At 41.3% G+C, this 18,996-nt stretch overlaps 1 protein-coding gene across 1 annotated transcript in view; it reads left to right on the forward strand.

Moving 5' to 3' along the window:
• Positions 1 to 3,478: 3,478 nt before the first annotated feature.
• The window catches only part of gal3st2 (galactose-3-O-sulfotransferase 2), a 33,570-nt gene continuing 18,052 nt past the window's right edge, over positions 3,479 to 18,996 (forward strand). The window contains exon 1 of the mRNA XM_031297549.2: positions 3,479 to 3,618. Coding sequence (XP_031153409.1) covers positions 3,563 to 3,618 — 56 coding nt within the window. The 5' untranslated portion in view covers positions 3,479 to 3,562. The remainder of the gene's footprint in view (positions 3,619 to 18,996) is intronic.

Raw genomic sequence — 18,996 nt, forward strand, 5'->3', positions numbered from 1 at the left:
TGAACACCACCGCCTGTTTTTGACTCTGAGTCTCAACAGACTCCCCCAAAAACTGCTGACAAACTGCACCATTGAGAGTATCCTGACTGAGCCATTTTAACTATCCCCTGCAGACAGAAAGAACCTGCAGCGGGGAGTTCAAACAGCTCAGTGCAGGGGCGGCGGTTAAAGTAGGCTTGAGCGTACCCAAAAATTCTGTGGCTGTGGCCTAAAGTTTAGATCGGGCCCAAAAGATCAAGCCCGACCCTACCCGAGCCCATGCACGTTGTGTCCGAGCCTGGCCCAGCTAGGCCCGACACATTAACTGTAATTATGAGCCCAAGCCCGATTTAAACCCGACAATTTTTTAATACGTGGGCCGTTATATGACATTCTCAAGTACAATTCCGAGTTGTTTGAACTGCAGAAATCTGTTTAGAAGGGGTATGCTTGGAGAAGTAACAAAAGAGGACATTGAAGGCTAACTATCATCTTTTTTGCCATGGCAAGCCTGCTTCAAGTGTCTGTTCGTCGTCCCAGTTTTTTTTGCTGTCATAGGCGAGCAGCGTGCCACAGTTAATGCACTCGACAAAGCCAACACATATGTTGTCACTGCCCACGACTTGTTTAAAATGGATTTCCTCCAAACTTGCTCAAAGTTAATTCTGCTGTTTTTATTTTTTTCTTTACATCTTCAAGCTCCATGTTGCACAATACAGCACAGCAGGCCCGGTGTGATGCGTGCGAGTGGAGGAGATGCTGCGCATGATTATGGCATAGCTTTCTCCCCACCCAATTAGGTTAATAAAGTAATCTTTAAAAAAACACAAATGCTTGCTCAAGGGCCCGGCCCAAGGATAGTGGCGGGAAATATCGTCCGACCCGGCCCGTCGGGTTATTTAAAGGGCAACTATTATATAGCATTTTCAGGGTTTTACTTGTATTTTGTGTTTCTACTAGAACATGTTTACATGTTTTAATGTTAAAAAAAAAAAAAAACTGTATTTTTCTCATACTGCCCATGGCTGCTGCTCCTGTATTCACCCTCTATATGAGATGCTCTGTGGGAGCACCTGTCTGTTTAAGCCCCCCTCCCAACAAAACCCAGTCTGCTCCAATTGGCCAGAGTGTTCCTGGAATCTGAGCTCCGCCGCAGCCTCGCTGTTGTATCACTAGTTGAAGCTGGAGCTTCTGCAACAGAGTATAACGTGGGCTTTGTACCGTGAAAAATATTTAGCAGATAAAGGCTTCTGAACCAAACACTACCCAATCGGACATGTTTCAGCAGGAATGCGACCTGAAATTGGGGAGAATTTAACAACGCTATCAGTCAAGATGACGTTTTACTGCCGTTAGCATGTAGCTACATGCAACAATGTTAACACCACCGCAGTAGCGTAATAAGAAAAACACTCCAGTCCTGCCTACCTTGAGCAGACGACCAATCATAGCAGTCCGGCTTAGAGTTGCATAACACTTAGCCGAGAGTAGAAAAAAACAGTTAAAACCGGAGCGTTCAGAACAGTTGGAAATCTGAACGTTTTCGCTCACAGGGGTTTCTCTAAAATACGTTTACCTCATTATTTGAACACATTATAACATTGTAGATGTGACAGAAAATACGAAAAAGCATAATATGTCCACTTTAAGGCTTGGCTAGTTTTTAAAATGTCAATGTGTGTAAAATGAGTGAGTGAAAGTGAGCTGGAGATGGGCTAGTGGTAGTTTTACACTTGTGACAAAGACTGGAGTAGATGTAACTGATTTCTCAGTTAGTCTGTGTCTATGATGGAACTCACACAACAGGTGTGTGACCGTGCTTCAGTCTGGCTTGTTGAGAGACCAAAACATTCCATTCATCTTACTCGCATATCTTAAGCGCAATCCATGGTAAAAAAAATGTGCATCTGTGTGCGTTTCCAACTAATGCTGCGCTAAATTAATTAAGATGGAGCTTGGACAGCCCTCAAAAAGACATGGGAAATGAAGTGTAATGAGTATTACACTGGATTATGTCCTATGGTCCTGTGATAAGGTCCAGGAATTTTGGACTGGGATACATGATAACGTATGTGGGATTGCAGGGACCCAGGTTCCATTCAGCCCAAGGTTATTTCTTGGGAGATGGGTCAATCTTAAGTGGGATAGATAAGCACATAAGAAGCTGGGTCCAGACTAGTTTAATGATAGCCAGAAAGATTATTTTAAGGGGATGGAAGAATGAAGGGGTGCCGTCAATCCAGGAGCAGGCTTGTGAGATGGCTGGGATGGCGGCGTTTAAAAAAATGTCATATAAACGGTTTGCCAAATTGGATGTCTACACGAGAAAATGGGGAAAGTACCTAAGCTTTCTGGAAGGCTCCCAAGAAGCATTGTGCCCCTCATTAGCCTGCCCAAACCGCAACCTCACTCCCCACTTATGGCTCCCCATTCCCAAACCAGTCAGATATCCCCCCCCAGCCGTCTCTACAAATGGTCTCTGTCACTACCCGATGTGAGTCAAGTGCAAATGTGAGTTGTGCATGCTCAGATTTAAACAGTTTACGGCATAACGCCAAGCGATCCGGATCCAGCTGCAAGCAATTAGCTATGTATGATTGTTTGATTGCTAACGTTAGCTCAAAAAGGCATTCAAGTGACAGCCTTTGTTGTGTTGGATTGCTAACTTGTAGCCAGCAGTGAAGGAACTTCATTATGTAGGTCCATTTTTATTGGATTGACATTACAGAAGTCTCTCGTTAACATGTTCTTGTAGGCTACTTCAGCCTCTAATCTAGAACTGATCAGGGATCATGCCGTGAAATTCCTACCTGTGTGGGGCTGTCGCAAAGTGACGCATGCGCAACTCACATCTGCACTCGACTCACATCGGGTAGTGACAGTCTCTATCACCCTCCCCTTCAGGCAGTGGACCATACTCGCACAGACTAACTTTTCCCAGAGCTGTGGACAGGCTGCTCAACACATAACCCCACATAATCTTCCACAATTTTAGCCACTATTTATGTATCTGTGGTTTTGTTCTGTCTGTAAATGTTGAATTGATCACTCTGTAATTGAAATACACTTAGTGTAGTTCTATGTATACAACTCCTTATATTTCTATAGATATTGTATAAATGACTATTTATTAGCTATAAGTGGTATGATGATGATAGCTAAGTGGAATGCTGTCAAACTAAATGTTGTGTTAAACATGCAATGACAATAAAGCATCTTCTTAACTTATATCTTATTATAGGCCTACTTACACTGTAACCTTATAACTTCCTTTGCTATACTGAGCTCAGTTCAGCAGGAGCCAGAGAGAGGGAAAGGGAGACAGAGAGAGGGGGGAGGAGAGAGAGAGAGAGAGAGAGAGAGAGAGAGAAAGAGGGAGGGAGGTAAAGAGAGAGACACACACACACACACACACACACACACAGACAGAGGAGAGAGAGAGAGAAAGAGGGAGGGAGGTAAAGAGAGAGAGACACACACACACACACACACACACACACACACACAGAGGAGAGAGAAGACTGCAGACAGGAAGGATTGCGGAGACAGTCGCAGCTGGAGTTTGTCGGGTTTTTTCTGGGAGATGCTGTCCCCACCGAGGAGATGGATCAGAGACCAGTGTCCGAGCGCTGTAACCTCGTAAGTCCACTCATGTTCTGCATATTCAGCTGTTCTCTAACTTATCATTTAGTTACAGCCTCAGTAGTCCGTACGACACACACAGAGTAGCCTATCTTAAGTAATCATGTTTGTTTCTAGTACAAAAAACAGCTGAAACAGTGACTGACTGACAGCCCGCTGTAAGAGAACACCTCCTCCTGCAAGGAGTAACGTTACCGGGAAACCAGCCGACCGTCGGTCCGAGGTGACCTCCTGTAGCCTGCCGACACTAAGAACACAACGACTTGATGTCGATGTTAGCCTATATTTTGCTGAAACACTAACAACTGAATTTAAATGTCATTCATCAATGTTGGCTTTGGTATGATGATCCACAGGTTTATATCAGCATTAAATATTATTATTATTATTATTATTATTAAATCAGCATTTGAACTGAAATTAGTTTAAAGTGTTTTTGTAATATTTGGTCACTAAGGACTACTGTTTTTAATTGTAGAAAATATCCAACTCAGAAAAAACAATTGTGATTTCTATCATTTTTGGTAGGCTACAAACATGCATGTTCATTGTCTAGTGTAACCTAAATAGTGAGACATGAGCTCTAGTGCTGAAAAGCCATGTTGTTTAATTGATTAGTTGATTGTCATTAAATATACAGTTCCTATCATTTAATGTGGAGAAACATGGAACTTTTCCCTGGCTCCACCTTGTCACAAGCCAGGATTTGCTGCTTTTCTCTGTTGGTTGGAATAAGTTACCTGGGCCGTTTTTCACTGTTTTTCTGACTTTAAATACACTAGATTATCAATTAATCATAAAAATAGCGAAATTATCAATAATGAAAATAATTGTTAGTTGCGGCCTGAAAATCAGTGAAGAGGTAATATTATAAACAATTGCATTTGATTCAGTTGAAACAAATGAACCATATTAGATCTCTGTTGATAAAATTATAACCACCATTTTAAATTTGACTTACTTACCATTTCCAGCCCACAAAAAACTTAAAGGTGAAATATGTAATACTGACAGCTAGTGTTTAAAATAGTTACTGCAGTACAAATTCAAAATATTGGAGAGAGTCGTCTCCCCCACCCCCTCCTCCCCAGACTCGAAGTTCACATTGTTTGCCAGGCTGGAGCATCCAACAATGTTGCTAGACGCTTGTCTCACATAGCCAGACATTACTCCACAGCACAGCGGCGTAGCTAGCGTTAGATGCTGGCTATATTGACATAAAACAGCTGAACAGGCAACACGTTGTAAACAGCTGTGGCCCGCTTGCCTGGTCCTCTGGTAACGTTAGCAGTTAGCAGAGTTAGCATGGCGGCGTTAACCAGGACCAGTTGGGATCACTTTACTGGCTGTGTCTCAATTGTTTTTGCAAGTAACCAACTTGGGTACTCTAGCTGTATAATTCAATGTGAGTAGCTACACAGATGTTGAAATGACATAAAATGCCCGTCCCTAGTACCTGTGATAAATTAGCCTGAAGCTAATGCTTACCTGTTCAGGAGGAAATTAGCCAAACTCGGCGTCCTTTTGGGCTCTAAGCTGTCTCCATCTTTCAAATACATCTTCAATATTTACCTGGGGTTTGTTACATCTCTGGTCACGCAACTGTTAGAAACATCCGGGGGGGGGTTTTATGTAACAGCTGTAGCGCGCTGGGTTTACTTTTTTACAGGTATCTGGCAACCCGGCCTGGCTGTCAAACTGGGCAGTTGTTAACAACACACAGGCCAAAACACAAACAGAAATTCCATCACGAAAAGGAAATTTCAAAAGGAGAAAATACTGGCATTAGCATTGTTGTCAGAAAAGATAGTATTTCAACTTAGCATGTTTCCTTAATATCTGATGACGCATTGGGGTCATTTTTGGATTTATTACAGTAAATATATTACATATTGGACCTTTAAACTAAATGTAGCATGATAATCTAAATGTAGCATGATAAAAAAGGGATATCAAACGAATAATAAAACAACATGACAAAAATAAAATGTCCCCGACATCAGTGCAAGTTGATGATCAAATATACAGTATTACATGCAGATCAGTGACAAAATAAAGATAGTCTAAATAAGATATTGGTATGGCTGACTGCAAGAAGCTCAGGAATTTTTTTTGCTGTTGCTCGTACTGACCTCCCCACCTCCTGTTCCTGCGATGAGGAAGCTTCACTATTGAGAGACCAACCAGTACGTGTGTGCCTAAATAGTGCTACCTGGCCCCAAATTTCAGTGTATTAGTTTGAGGCTATGTTTGGAACATGTATCTCAAGGTTGTTTGGGAATATGCACCATATGAGCAGTGAGCTCCATATAATCTGACATTATTAATCTGTTTTTGTGTCCTGTCTTCAGACGTTTCTGTATCTATCAGTGCAGTGGTCTGGCTATGCAGGATTAGCATTTTAGAAGCACAGAGAGAGAGTCAAAGGTTAAGATGAAAACAGCCAAAAACAAGTTGAGGTCTATTTGAGTGTTAGCATGGTTAGCATTGCTAAGCCTCTGTCCTGATTGACAGGTCCTAAAGCAACCCCTGCTTTATTGTCTGTTTTAAAATAAATGGGACCATCATTTACTAAATGTACATCATGCTGTATTGAAGAAGACTGGAAACTAGTGATTGAGACCATAAACTCATTATGAAAATGTTTACTGAGGTCATTTTCTCATATACTTCTATGGAAACAGACTTCTTTTTGGAGCCAGTGGAGTCGCCCCCCTGCTGGAAGTAACAGAGAATGCATCTTTAAGGAGCTTCAGCATTGGCTTCAGTTTTCAGACCCGGAAGCTTTGTTGATTATTTTGTACAGTTTGTGGGTCTAAATGATGTTTCAAAACCTTGCCACAGCATAGTACATTTTTGAGGCATAAATGCTGAAGCCTCTATTCATGTTTTAAGTCTAAAAATACGAGAATCAGCTGATAAAATAGCCACCAATTATAGGCTGTTATTTGCAGTTTATCACTATGAATCTAGGGGCCAGTGTGTCAGTACCAATTATCCTCATTTGATGTACTTTTATGCACAAATAGGTGTAAAGATATATTTGCTAAATATGAAATGATGTTGTTTTTGGTTCCTATCACATTTGAAAATGTGGACTGTACTAATGGAAGATCACATTTAACTCATTCAATGCCCATTCTATATTCTGTATTGAATGTTTGTTTGTTTGTTTCTTTGGTCTTTGACTCATAGTAGTAGCTAGTTGACTACAAGCCCTTATCTGATTCTGTGCTACGTCATAATTATCACAGGAGGGAAATGTGATTTTGAGGCAGAAGGAGAGTATAAACTGAGAAGTACAGGAAAAATGACTCGTACTGCTGCTCTTGTTGAGCTAAAAAATTCATTTGTGCAGGTTGGTGTAGGACCTGTAAAGACTGAGCTACAGTGTATCACCTGACTCAGACTGTCTTGGTTTATTAAAGGGTAACTTAGAGTTTTTTCTACCCTATTTTTACAATGTAAAAGTGACTAAGGGAACAACAATCTCTGAAATTTGTCCAGTATTAAGCAAGATCGGTACAGTAGGCAGCCGCAAAACAAGCTACAATGTACTATAAGTTATTGGGCTATTGCACATCTTCAATTTACGTCCAGTAAAGTGCTTGTTCACTGAAATTCTCAGATTAGTGCTAAAAGTGTCTGATAACATTAAGGAAAGGATCCCTAGGGAGGTAAAGGTGTTAAAGAGTAAGATCCTATTCTTAACATAAAACATCCCTGAACATTTGTCCTATAGGGTTACATTGCAGCCGTGTTCACAGCTGCTGGTTATGGCGTTTTTGTTTTTGTTCACATTAGTCATTTCGACACTAATGCATGGGAAAATAGGGTCCAGGTTGAAAAAAAGCCTAATTACCCTTTAAGTATTTTATTCCCTTGGCAATAAATACCAACTCAATTAAATAAATTAGGGTCATTTCCTGTGAAGGAAAATTACTGTCAGGAAGTGTGTCAGAATGAAATATAGGGTACATGTGTCGTCATATCATCCTCTGTTGAAATCCTCTTTATATAAGCTTTCTTAATTATTCAAATATTAAAAAAATTAAGTTTTCTTTGTAAAGGAACAACAAACAATGATGTGAACAGCACCTAAATCAAAAGGCCAAATCACTTTCTGCAGGCTAACGTCTCTCAGCTCGGTGCTGATAATGGTATCAGGTACCAACCGGTGTGACATGGTAGCTTGTCAGCATCAGATTACAGTCTGCTGATAGACCTGATAAGTGTAACAGTATTCCAGGTTGCTGTTGTTACCTTGAGTCCAGTCCAAGGGCAGACAGGGCTACAGGCTTGACATAAAGAATTCGTTTTGGAACATGTCAAAAGCTGAGCCGACATTTCAGGTTGCCTTCGTGTCATCTAGCACTGGTTGCCAATGTGACACTCTGGACTGGACTGTTCAGTGATGTTTTCCCTTTAGTTAGATGGAATGTCATTTTCTCACCTAGACTGATTTGTTAATTACAGTATGTACTAGAGCGGTCAGTCTTCTTCTATAATACCATTCAAATTCTATTTGTTATTTTTTTAAATATTCAAATAATATTTGAATATTTAATGCTCATATGCAGCCTGTTATAAATATAAGTACTACACTACTCAGGCTTATGCATTGTCAATTGCCTAGCCTTGAAGAGGCTCTACATCATGGTCACGTCAGATTGCATTTCTGGTACGCCGCTCTCTGTTTACATTATTTTCCACCACGCACACAGCGACAAACACAAAACGGAGAACTCTGTAATGAAACATTATCTAACAAGTGTATTGAAGCGGCTCTGTTGTAAAGGCTAACATTGCTCGGTTAGCACAATGACAACATGTGTCATAAACTAAGTAACACTAACAATAGTGTTAGTGACGATGCTAACGGCATTGATAACTAAGCCAAACGGTGCTGTCAATACTATTTTAGTGATTTAAAAGTAACCTGTTTCTTGCAGATTCTCACGTTACTGAGAATACAGCTGTTAGAAGGTAATATATGAAGTCGAAGCTAACTCTGACAGCTGTAGGGCAGCTAACATAGTCTTTAGTGCCTCCATGAAGCTCCCAGCTAAGCTCCTATAACTCGCGATGCAGTCGGTGGATGTCGATTTTAAAGTCATGTTAAAACTATTTCCCATCCTTCTTTCGATTTCCAGCCGCAGCCTGTCACTCTCCTCTGTACTAACGTTACTCGGTACGTAACGTTAGCGCACAATGCCTTGTTTTTCTCAATTCAAGTCATAACAGAAAACATAGCCTAGTAAAAACCTACACCATCTAGGCATAGGCCTTACGTTACTTTTATTAATAAACCGCAAATTTGATTCAATATTTGCTACTGTAGTTCAATTCAATTGAATTCCCCCTGGTAAACAGTGTAGCACATGTTTAGGGATTTTATTGTGAAAGGTAAGAACGGTAAAAGTGTCTCTGGTAAATGCTGCCTTTGTCAAAGTTCTATACAGCCTTCTGTTGTTGTATAATGATCCTCCTATGTAAACACAACATGATTGGTTGATGCCTATTTTCGATGCGAAAGCTCAGAAAAATCAGCCTCGTTCCAAAAAACAATTACGTCCCTTTATCGCCGCGTAATATTCGCCTTCTGTGTGAAAGTACTGATGACAAAAAATGATATATAAAAGAGTATTATAACATGTAAATGAATCGCACAAAGAAATGTCCCTAGTGTGCAAAGACCTTAAAGTAGACATATGAAGTTGCAGAGTTTTTTATATAGCTCTAATCATTTAGCAGTGGCGCTAATGGCGCTAATCATTTAGTAGTGGAGCTAATGGTGTTAATCATTTAGCAGTAGAGCTAATGCCACTAATCATTTAGCAGTGGCGCTGCTGAATGCATATTCGAGAAACACTGGACTTTCATGTTCCTCGCAGGATGAATTATAATAACTCTGCTGCTCTGAGTTTCTGTTCTCTCGTATAAAGAATCTTTAGTCAACGAACAATCTCATAACAATCCATTAAGTAGCTGTTTTGGAGCTTTTGATTGTGCCACATGATCTTCAGCAGAGGAAGTTTTCCTTATTCTCGTGCAATTGTAGATTTCTAAGATTCTGAGCACTTTAAACAAGAAAGTTTTAAAACACTATGAGGGTAAAAAATTAAACACAAGCACTGAACTGTCTAGGAGTTTTTGTAATAGCTGAATGTTTCCAGCAACAACAAAGCACTCACTCGTCTATTGTCTCTCTCTCGCCTGTGAAATAAAGCTGCCTTTAAGTGCGGTCAGATGGAAAACAGTAATTGTGATCCACAATGAGTTAGGAGGACACATTGATCTGCACTCACACTGACTGAGCTCCAGCCCACTGCTGCCAGAGAGATGCCTGGAATTTTTTAAAAAGACAGAGTTGACTACCTAAAGCTACCTCTTACTCACACACAGAGGTTAAAAGTTCAGGTTTGTGAAGACTGCAAAGAGAGGCCTGGGTTCCAGATGTTGTTGTAGCCCGGGGAAACCTGTGCCCCCCCTTAATATAGATAATGGAATGCAAGGCAGCACTGCTGCTACCAATTGGATACAGCACCTAAACAAATTAAACGCTCAGCGGAATACATTGAGTTCACTCAGTCAAAGGCCGTACCGAAATTACAAACCCCAATTCCAATGAAGTTGGGATGTTGTTTGGAACATTCCACAAGTGAACAGGTTAATTGGAAATATGAAAGTGTCATGATTGGGTATAAAAGGAGCATCCCCAAAAGGCTCAGTCGTTCACAAGCAAGGATGGGGCGAGGTTCACCACTTTGTGAACAACTGCGTGAGCAAATAGACCAACAGATTAAGAACGTTTCTCAACGTACATTGCAAGGAATTCAGGGATTTCCTCACCTACAGTCCATAATATCATCAAAAGATTCAGAGAATCTGGAGAAATCACTGCACGTAAGTGGCAAGGCCGAAAACCAACATTGAATGCCCGTGACCTTCGATCCCTCAGACGGCACTGCATTAAAAACCAATATCATGTGGGCTCAGGAACACTTCGGAAAAACATTGGCAGTTAACACAGTTCGTCACTACATCTTTAAGTGCAAGTTGAAACTCTACCATGCAAAGCAAAAGCCATATATCAACAACACCCAGAAATGCCGCCAACTTCTCTAGGCCCGAACTCATCTGAGATGGACTGAGGCAAAGTGGAAAAGTGTGCTGTGGTCTGACGAGTCCACATTTCAAATTGTTTTTGGAAATTATGGACGTCATGTCCTCCAGGCCAAGGAGGAAAAGGACCATCCAGATTGTTATCAGAGCAATGTTCAAAAGCTATTATCTGTGATGGTATAGGGGTGTGTTAGTGCCCATGGCATGGGTAACTTGCACAGCTCTGAAGGCACCGTTAATGCTGAAAGGTACATACAGATTTTGGAGCAACATATGCTGCCATCCAAGCGATGTCTTTTTCAGGGACGTCCCTGCAAATTTCAGCAAGACAAGGCCAAGCCACATTTTGCACGTGTTACAACATGTGGCTTTGCAGTAAAAGAATGCGGGTACTAGACTGGCCTGCCTGCAGTCCAGACCTAGACTGGGTAAATCCAGCCCAATTTGATTTTGTCCTGCAGCTCAGGCTGGAAACCTGTATGTTTATCTATCCTGCTTCCGTTACAATTTTGTGGGGACCAATCACAAAGCTAGCTTATCCACCTAGAGAATCCAATCCAAAAGAGAAGATACCAAGCAGCTTCTTGTTTACATTCAACATAGAGGCCACTGAAGCGCAGCAAACCGTTGGTGCCGCTGTCGCTGCTACGTCACCCGGATCGTTGGTCTGATTGGTTGAAGGACTATCCAATTACGTACAGAGTCATTTGAACTATGCCCGTTGAACACGCCTCTTGTACAGTAGAAAATACAGAGCAGACTCCCCAGACTAATGTTCAATCTTAAAAGATTGAGCTTGGTCTGGTGATAGCCAGACTAGTCCAGACCTGTCTCCCATTGAAAATGTGTGGCGCATTATGAAGCTCAAAATACGACAATGGAGACCCCGGACTGTTGAGCAACTGAAGTCGCACATCAAGCAAGAATGGGAAAGAATTCCACACGTAAACATGCCCCTGTCCCAGCTTTTTTGTTGCAGGCATCAAATTCAAAAGGAGAGAATATTTGCAAAAAAACAGTCGTATATCAGTTTGAACATTAAATATCTTGTCTTTATAGTGTATTCAATTGAATATAGGTTTGCAAATCATTGTATTCTGTTCTAACTTCATTGGAATTGGGGTTTGTAATAAGAGCTGTATGTGAAGACATCTTTTAGTTTGGTTGTTTAGTTAAAAAAAATAAAAAAATAAAACCAATGCTGCACAAAGCTGAATTGTGATAAGCGCTGCATAAAAATATATTACGTTTTGTTTACTTTGTTATATGGTAAAATAATAATTAGGAACAGCGTGGATGCAGGCTTTTTTTGTTAATGCATTGCAGAGCTATTCACTTGTCAAGCATATACAAACTACATTGATTGATTTTATTTACTTAAATGTACTTATATTGCTATTAAAACGATTAAAAACACATCTATGAGCCACACTGTTGAACTGGGAGACATGTCCCTTCATTACCATTGACACACTCTTTATTTTGACTCCATCCCACATACACTTAGCCTGGCTCCGCCCTCCTATGTACTTCCGCTCAATTTTCATTTCCCTTCAGTACTCCGTCTGGGTTCGCGGTATATTCTTGGTTTTTCTCCGGCCAAATATTTGGCGGTCCAATCAGCAAACAGAGGGAGTGGCTGAGAACGATGACATTAGGACGTGGGCGAGAAAGATGCGAGTGAAGCCATTCGGTCCGTTGTTATCCAGAAGTTAAAGCCAGAGCAAGAACAATCTTTGCTGAGTTGTGTTGGTGGCCATGATTTTGTGGCCCTCCTCCCCACGGGGTTCGGGAAAAGTTAGATTTTCCAGCTCGCTCCGTTAGTGGTGAAGGAGTTGGCTAAGGCTAACGCTAGCGATGCTAATGCTAAATATAAGCCGATAGTTGTCAGTCTCCTCTCTTGTTGCACATGCACATGACATACGTCACGACCAAATGTTAGCGATTGGTTATGGCAGATCCAGAGTGGCTCTTTGCAGATCCAATAGTTTTAAACTTCAACAGAGTACCTGCCTTCAAGGAAGCGAACACTTGTCAGTGGAGAGTGGCCAGACTCTCTGTACACATGAAATGTATGCGAGTCTGGTAGGACCAGGCTAACATACACCAAACTGCTGCTCCAAATACTCGCTACCAAAAGGGATTCATCTGCTGCTGAAAACAATTCCCAACAAATGCTATTTCCTCCACCTTAAGTAATGTTTTGTTAAAAACTACAGTGAGAGGGGGCACCCTGATAGCTCACCTGCTTGAGTGTGCTCCCCGTGTACCAAGGCTGAGTCCTAACCGCAGCGGCACAGTTTTGATTCCAACCCACAGCCCTTTATTGCAGGTCCCCCCCCCCCCCCCCCGCCCTCCTTTACTTTTTTCCTTGTTTTTAGCTGTCCTATCCATTAAAGGCCAAAAAGTCATCTTTAAAAAAATAAAACTACAGTGAGAGCTGTTTTTTTAAATACTGAACATGACCAAAATGGAACTATATTTGTGAGCTGTTTTTAAACCTTACCAATGGTCTGAACTAAACCACAGTGTGGCTGAGAGCCACAGACAGTCTTTTCCATCTGGAGCTGTGGTTGGAGCTGTGGCTGGCTGCTGAACTCTGTTTATAGAAAACTCTGGCTGTGCTAAAACATCAAACCAACAGAACATGACGAAACCAATGGCCACTTCCCTCTTCTGTGGAAACGAACATGACCATGAACTGACCCCCAGCAATTCCTTTCTAGGTTTTAAAAACCTGGACTTTTGGGTTATTGAAGGCAGACACCGATACTCTTGGGCTAATTGTGCGATATGCTAAAACAAACTTTCTGCTGAGGTGTGGTTATGGCTTTCGTTACACAGCAGCTGGATTTGGTTGGGCCTAACATGCTTGGGTAGCTTTTACACAACCCAAGACCTGTCTGGTCTCATGTGGTGTGAGACTATAACCTATTATCTAGGGCAGTGATTCTCAACCTGGAGGTCCCAACCCCCACGTAGGTCGTGAGATAATTTCTGGGGGTCGCCAGATGGTTGTGGAGAATATATAATTAGGCCCTGAGTGCCGACAATGACGGCGAAGGCCCTATTGAAACTGCTCCGTTTATTTTTTCCCCAAGAAATTACATTTTTGAGTTGCTTAGCATGCATGATATTTTATGGGTTTTTGTAGATGGCCGTGCAAAATTGGTTTGGTAGCGCCCCCAACAAAACTTCAAAAATGAAGCCCCTGTAGTACATTTCACGTAGACTAATGAAAATTTGTATACATACAGTATGTATCATGTCAAGACGTACAAAAAAGCCTCTTGGAGCCACACCCTAAACCAAACCATAAGTCCGCCATTTTGAGTTAACTGTGCGAAATTAGTGCATATTGTTGTTTGTTTCAATTGACACCAAATTTTGGGAGCTTCATTTCCAGACTGTTCTCCACAAAAATTGTATTCAAATTCAATTCAATTGTATTCAGAACATTTTACTGCATACAGTAGTATAAACAAATTTAGCAATTTCTTCCAAACTAAATCTTTGATGTTCATGGAAACAATTCACAATATTCCAAGATCACTGTAGATTTAGTGTGCAAAATTTCATCTCAAAAAGTAAATTTAAAAAAAAAATTTGAATTGTGGCCATCTACGCATTACAGTCAATGCAAAATAGAGTATCCGTAAACATCAGTTGGTCATTTTGATTTTTGTTAAAGTAAATTACAGGCATATCTATGTTATGAAATTATTTTTTTTTTTACAGTAGCTTAAAATTATGCATTTTCATGCAATCCTGCTCCTTGTCTACTAGGTGTTGTGATGCCACTTGTGACATCACCCAGATAATAGCTCCCTGAGATCAGCACCTACCTACGGCGTCAAAGGTTCTGAGTTCAAACCCCTGGTGTTGCAGGATGATGATCATACATGCATCTAATCAGGCATTGTGCTGTGTGCGATTTCCCTGCATATTTTACATGTGTCTGCATTAACACAGCTGATTCAGATATACAATCCGTCCAGTTTAGGAAAGTCATGTTATTGAGTCAACCCAGGCTGACTCAATAAAATATAGCCCCGATAGCCAGAGGTACCGTCACCTGTACAATAGCTCACTGAGATCAGCACTTTCCTTCAGACCTAACTGTTGTGAGTTCAAGCCCTAAGAGTTACAAGGTGATCGTCTTATACTTAATCAGCCATTGTGCTTTGGTACACATTCCCTGCAAATTTTAGATGTTTCTCAGCATCAACACACCTGTCTGAAATGATCTGAGGCCCGTTTCAGAAAGTAGGTTTAGTGAAAACTCTGAGTTTGTTAACCCTGAGATGAGGGAAACTCTAGGTTTTCTGTTTCAGAAAGGGAGGTTAATCAAACCTGAGAGAGAGGGGTAACTCCAGCCCGTTTCAGAAAGAGAGGTAACTTAACCTCAGAGTCAGTTACTATGGTAACTGAGCCTGTGAACCTAACCTGGTCAGGAACAGGTTCTCTTCAATAAACCTTGAGTTTCTCTCAGTCTCGTCTCTCTGACACAGTGCTCTTTCATTTCCTCATTCATTCATTCAGTCTGTATCAGGCACATTTAGTTTGTTATCTGCATGAATTAAAAAAACAGTGTTGGTTTATGAACCACGTTCATAAACAGACTATGACTAAGGCAGACTATAAAACGTTTTTTTTTTTCTCAAAACATGGCATTTCCTTTTGTTGACGATCCTGTTGATGAAGAAGCTGTATTACTTCGTGGAGAGTTAAACATATGTCAGGAGATGATATTGAGGCCCTGACTATAGACGCATTTTCATTTCCAGATACTAGCCTACCTATTTGAGGGGTATCGTTTTTCTTCCCAGTCTATCAGTTATGTAGCCTACATAACCTTATCCGTCCTCATATCACTAACGTCACCCATCATGGACATGCTCTACATCCCAGCAGATTCTTTGTGTCACATTATGTTTTTTTGCAAATGGCAGTTTTCTTTACAACATTGGTGATGCGGAGCATTAGTAAAGCCAATGTAGCAAAGCGCCGTCAGAAGAGTGTGACTCGCACTGAAACGTTTTTTAAAATGTTTTTGTAGTGTTCCCTGGACACAAACCAGTAAGAGCCATTAAAAAGGAGTTCCACAGTATTGGAGGTGAATGATGTGAACCCTTTGAAATAAAAGATGATGAATTATAATTCTGTTAATGATGGTGCTGCAGCCTCAGAATGGGATTAGTAGGCCCAGTACTTTTTCGCCGGCAGGATTGCACCTAAACGTAATAGATTGTAGTTTCAATACAATTTCACCAGTAATATTATACTTATGATTAAATATGAAATTAATACACTATATTGGAACTTACGCATTTACTCAAGCAGCAACTTTCTCCCACACGCTAGCTGTTAAACTTTTGAACTCCAGCCGGCCACTCTGCAGGCTGAGCTGTGGTGTGGTGTCAGGTTACAGCTTGTTGCTACAGTCATTACTATGGAAATAACCACGGCAAATCGGTTTTGGGGGGAAAAATACGTTTTGGAATATTGGATTGTATGAGTTCAGCAATCGATTAGTGAGGACTTCACCAGAAACCAGGAAATAAACAGAGATTTGGATGGATGGATTAACACAACTTTTATGCATTTCTGTCATAGCTACTGCAGTCAAATTCGCTGTGTTTCCTCGGTAGGAATAACTGCACATGGGTAGGCACTTGTAATGACATTTCAAACATGTTTAGAGGCTAAAAACAAGTTTAAAACTTGCCCTGTTTAAGCCTGTTGGCTGCTAACTCTAGCAGTTTTTCTCGCTACTGACAGCACTCCAAATTTACAAACAGAGCCACGGGTTGAAATCGACCGGAATTCTCCTTTAAGATGGTGGTTCTCCCACGATTCTTACATCTGTTTCAGACGATCCCATCATGCATTCCACAAAGCTTCTTTAAGAAATTAGACTCTATTATAATTCCCTTTGTCTGGCAGTATAAAGTGGTGCATATAAACAGGAAACACCTACGTAAAACAAAAAAAGAGGGTGGCTTTGGTCTCCCAGATTTCAGATGCTACTACTGGGCTGCACATTTAAACACGCTGGCTTTCTGGAGGAGTGGTAAATCCACTGAGAGCATGGTTGTAGATTCCCCAGCCTGGCTTTCTATAGAACAATCAGCCTGCTGCGGGACCTCTCTCCCGGCCCTACTGAACAGCCCTGTTAAGATAAACAAATCTTTATACGGAGGGAACTTTCTAGTACACAACTCTTTGAAAGTCTGGAAGCAGATTAAATTGTACTTGAAAGCCCCAGATATGTTCATCGACAGCCCTATATGCGACAACCATGCCTTTAAACCTTCAGGGACGGATCCTGTGTTGCTTGTCTACACTTGCAGACGTACCACGGGATTACGCATTCAAAAACATAACTAATGTTCGGCCAGGCAGCGAAAGAGCTGTGGCAATATTATACCAGACACTGATCAACCATGAACCAACCAGCACAGATAGGTCAAGAACTGAGTCGGAGACAGAATTGGGGATGCCCCTCACTTAGGAATTTTGGGATTCATGTCTTGTGAACATTCATAGGTGCTCAGTGAATGTGAGACATAATCTAATACAAATTAAAGTAATACACAGGTTGCATTACTCAAAAGTAAGCAAGATGTATCCCAGTGTATCAGTGTTTTGTAATAAGTGTAAGAATCAAGAGGGCACCCTCACACACCAATTTGGGACATTCCTAACCTCCACTCATTCGGGTCTTCTGTATTTGATTTCTACTCAAAAGCCTTCAACAAGCAGTGGATACCCAACCCCGTTGTGGCCATTCTGGGGTCTACAAATGACACTGATTTGAACTCTGGCAGGGACAAATGGCCAGTGTATCTGGGTACGGTACTGGCTAAAAAACTTATATTGCGATTATGGAAGTTCGATGCTGCCCCTTCATTTGAGATGTGGTTAAGAGAGCTGGGCGAAGTCCTCCACTTGGAGAAGAGCAGATTCATGATTGCAGGGAGGAAGAATGTGTTTGATAGGGCATGGGGACCGGTTTTGGAACACTTCAGGGGTCTGAGGGAGGAAGCGGAGTGATGAGGGGTCACATATATTGATAATGTAGGATTAGCGGTTTCATAGGGAATTTCTCTTATCTCTTTTGACTCCTGGTTTGCTTTTTGGTCTCTTAACTTAGTCTTGATATTTGCTACGGTGCCTCATCATAATTGTATTCAGAATCCGCCAAAAAATTACAATTGTACGTTCTTGGTTGCTGCTTATTGTTATTGATGTTATTGTATGAATAAGAAAGTGTGTATTTGACCACACCCCTTTCATAACTCATGAACCGCTTCTCATTGAGTCTTGTGGGAGGTATCATTGAACTCAGCAGTTTCTTTTTTATTGGTGATGGGTTGCCCCACCACCTAGGCTTAGCCACGCCCACGTACTTTGACCATGCCCCCGTTCATAGCCCATGAACAGCTTGACGTAGACTCTTGTGTGAGGTATCATTGCATTCAGAAGAGAGCCCCCTATACCTAAGCCACGTCCTCTGTACTTTAGCCAGGCCCCCTTTCATAACTCATGAACCATTTGACAGACTCTTGTGTAAGGTATTATTGAACTCAGGAGAGTGTTCTTTCATTTGTGATGGTTTGCTCCGCCCCCTATATTTGGCACAACATTTGCTTTACACCATTTCCAATGCCGCACACTCCTCCCAGGAAATAAAGTCTAACTCGTGAGCTCGGTGTCGACGGTCCCGCAAATGCACGGGCGCATGGAGCGGTGTCCCACCAGTAACTCTCACGCAGAGGTGCGAGGGCCCGTCCAACACTGCAACTTTAATTATCTATATATTCAAAATAAAGTTACATATTTTACCATGGGAATTGTATATACATTACATTGTATGTACTAGTTACAGAATAGATGTTATTGAGTGTGTGTCACATGCGCGTATGAGTTGGTGCTTAGACATTAAAAGAAATTGTGAAATTGGCTTCATGCGGCACTAGAAACTTTAATGAACGGTCCCGCCTCTGAAGCTAGTAGCAGCCAGTAAGCTTGTTAGTTATGGTATGAGATGGCAATGGATTGATGGCTTCTCAAAAAAAGTGGACCAGCTCAAGACCAAGATTCAGAGCAACAGGAAGTGTCTCAAGGTGAGTCGACAGCAGCCCCATCTGCGAAATGTAGGGTTGCCTCTTCCAACAGAGCCCCAAGCTCACAACAAGAAGTGCTTGCACATTAAAGTTTAAAACCAATTAAATTTAAGAGACATTT

Source organism: Sander lucioperca, chromosome 5, assembly GCF_008315115.2.
Source record: "Sander lucioperca isolate FBNREF2018 chromosome 5, SLUC_FBN_1.2, whole genome shotgun sequence".
Taxonomy (NCBI): Eukaryota; Metazoa; Chordata; class Actinopteri; order Perciformes; family Percidae; genus Sander; species Sander lucioperca.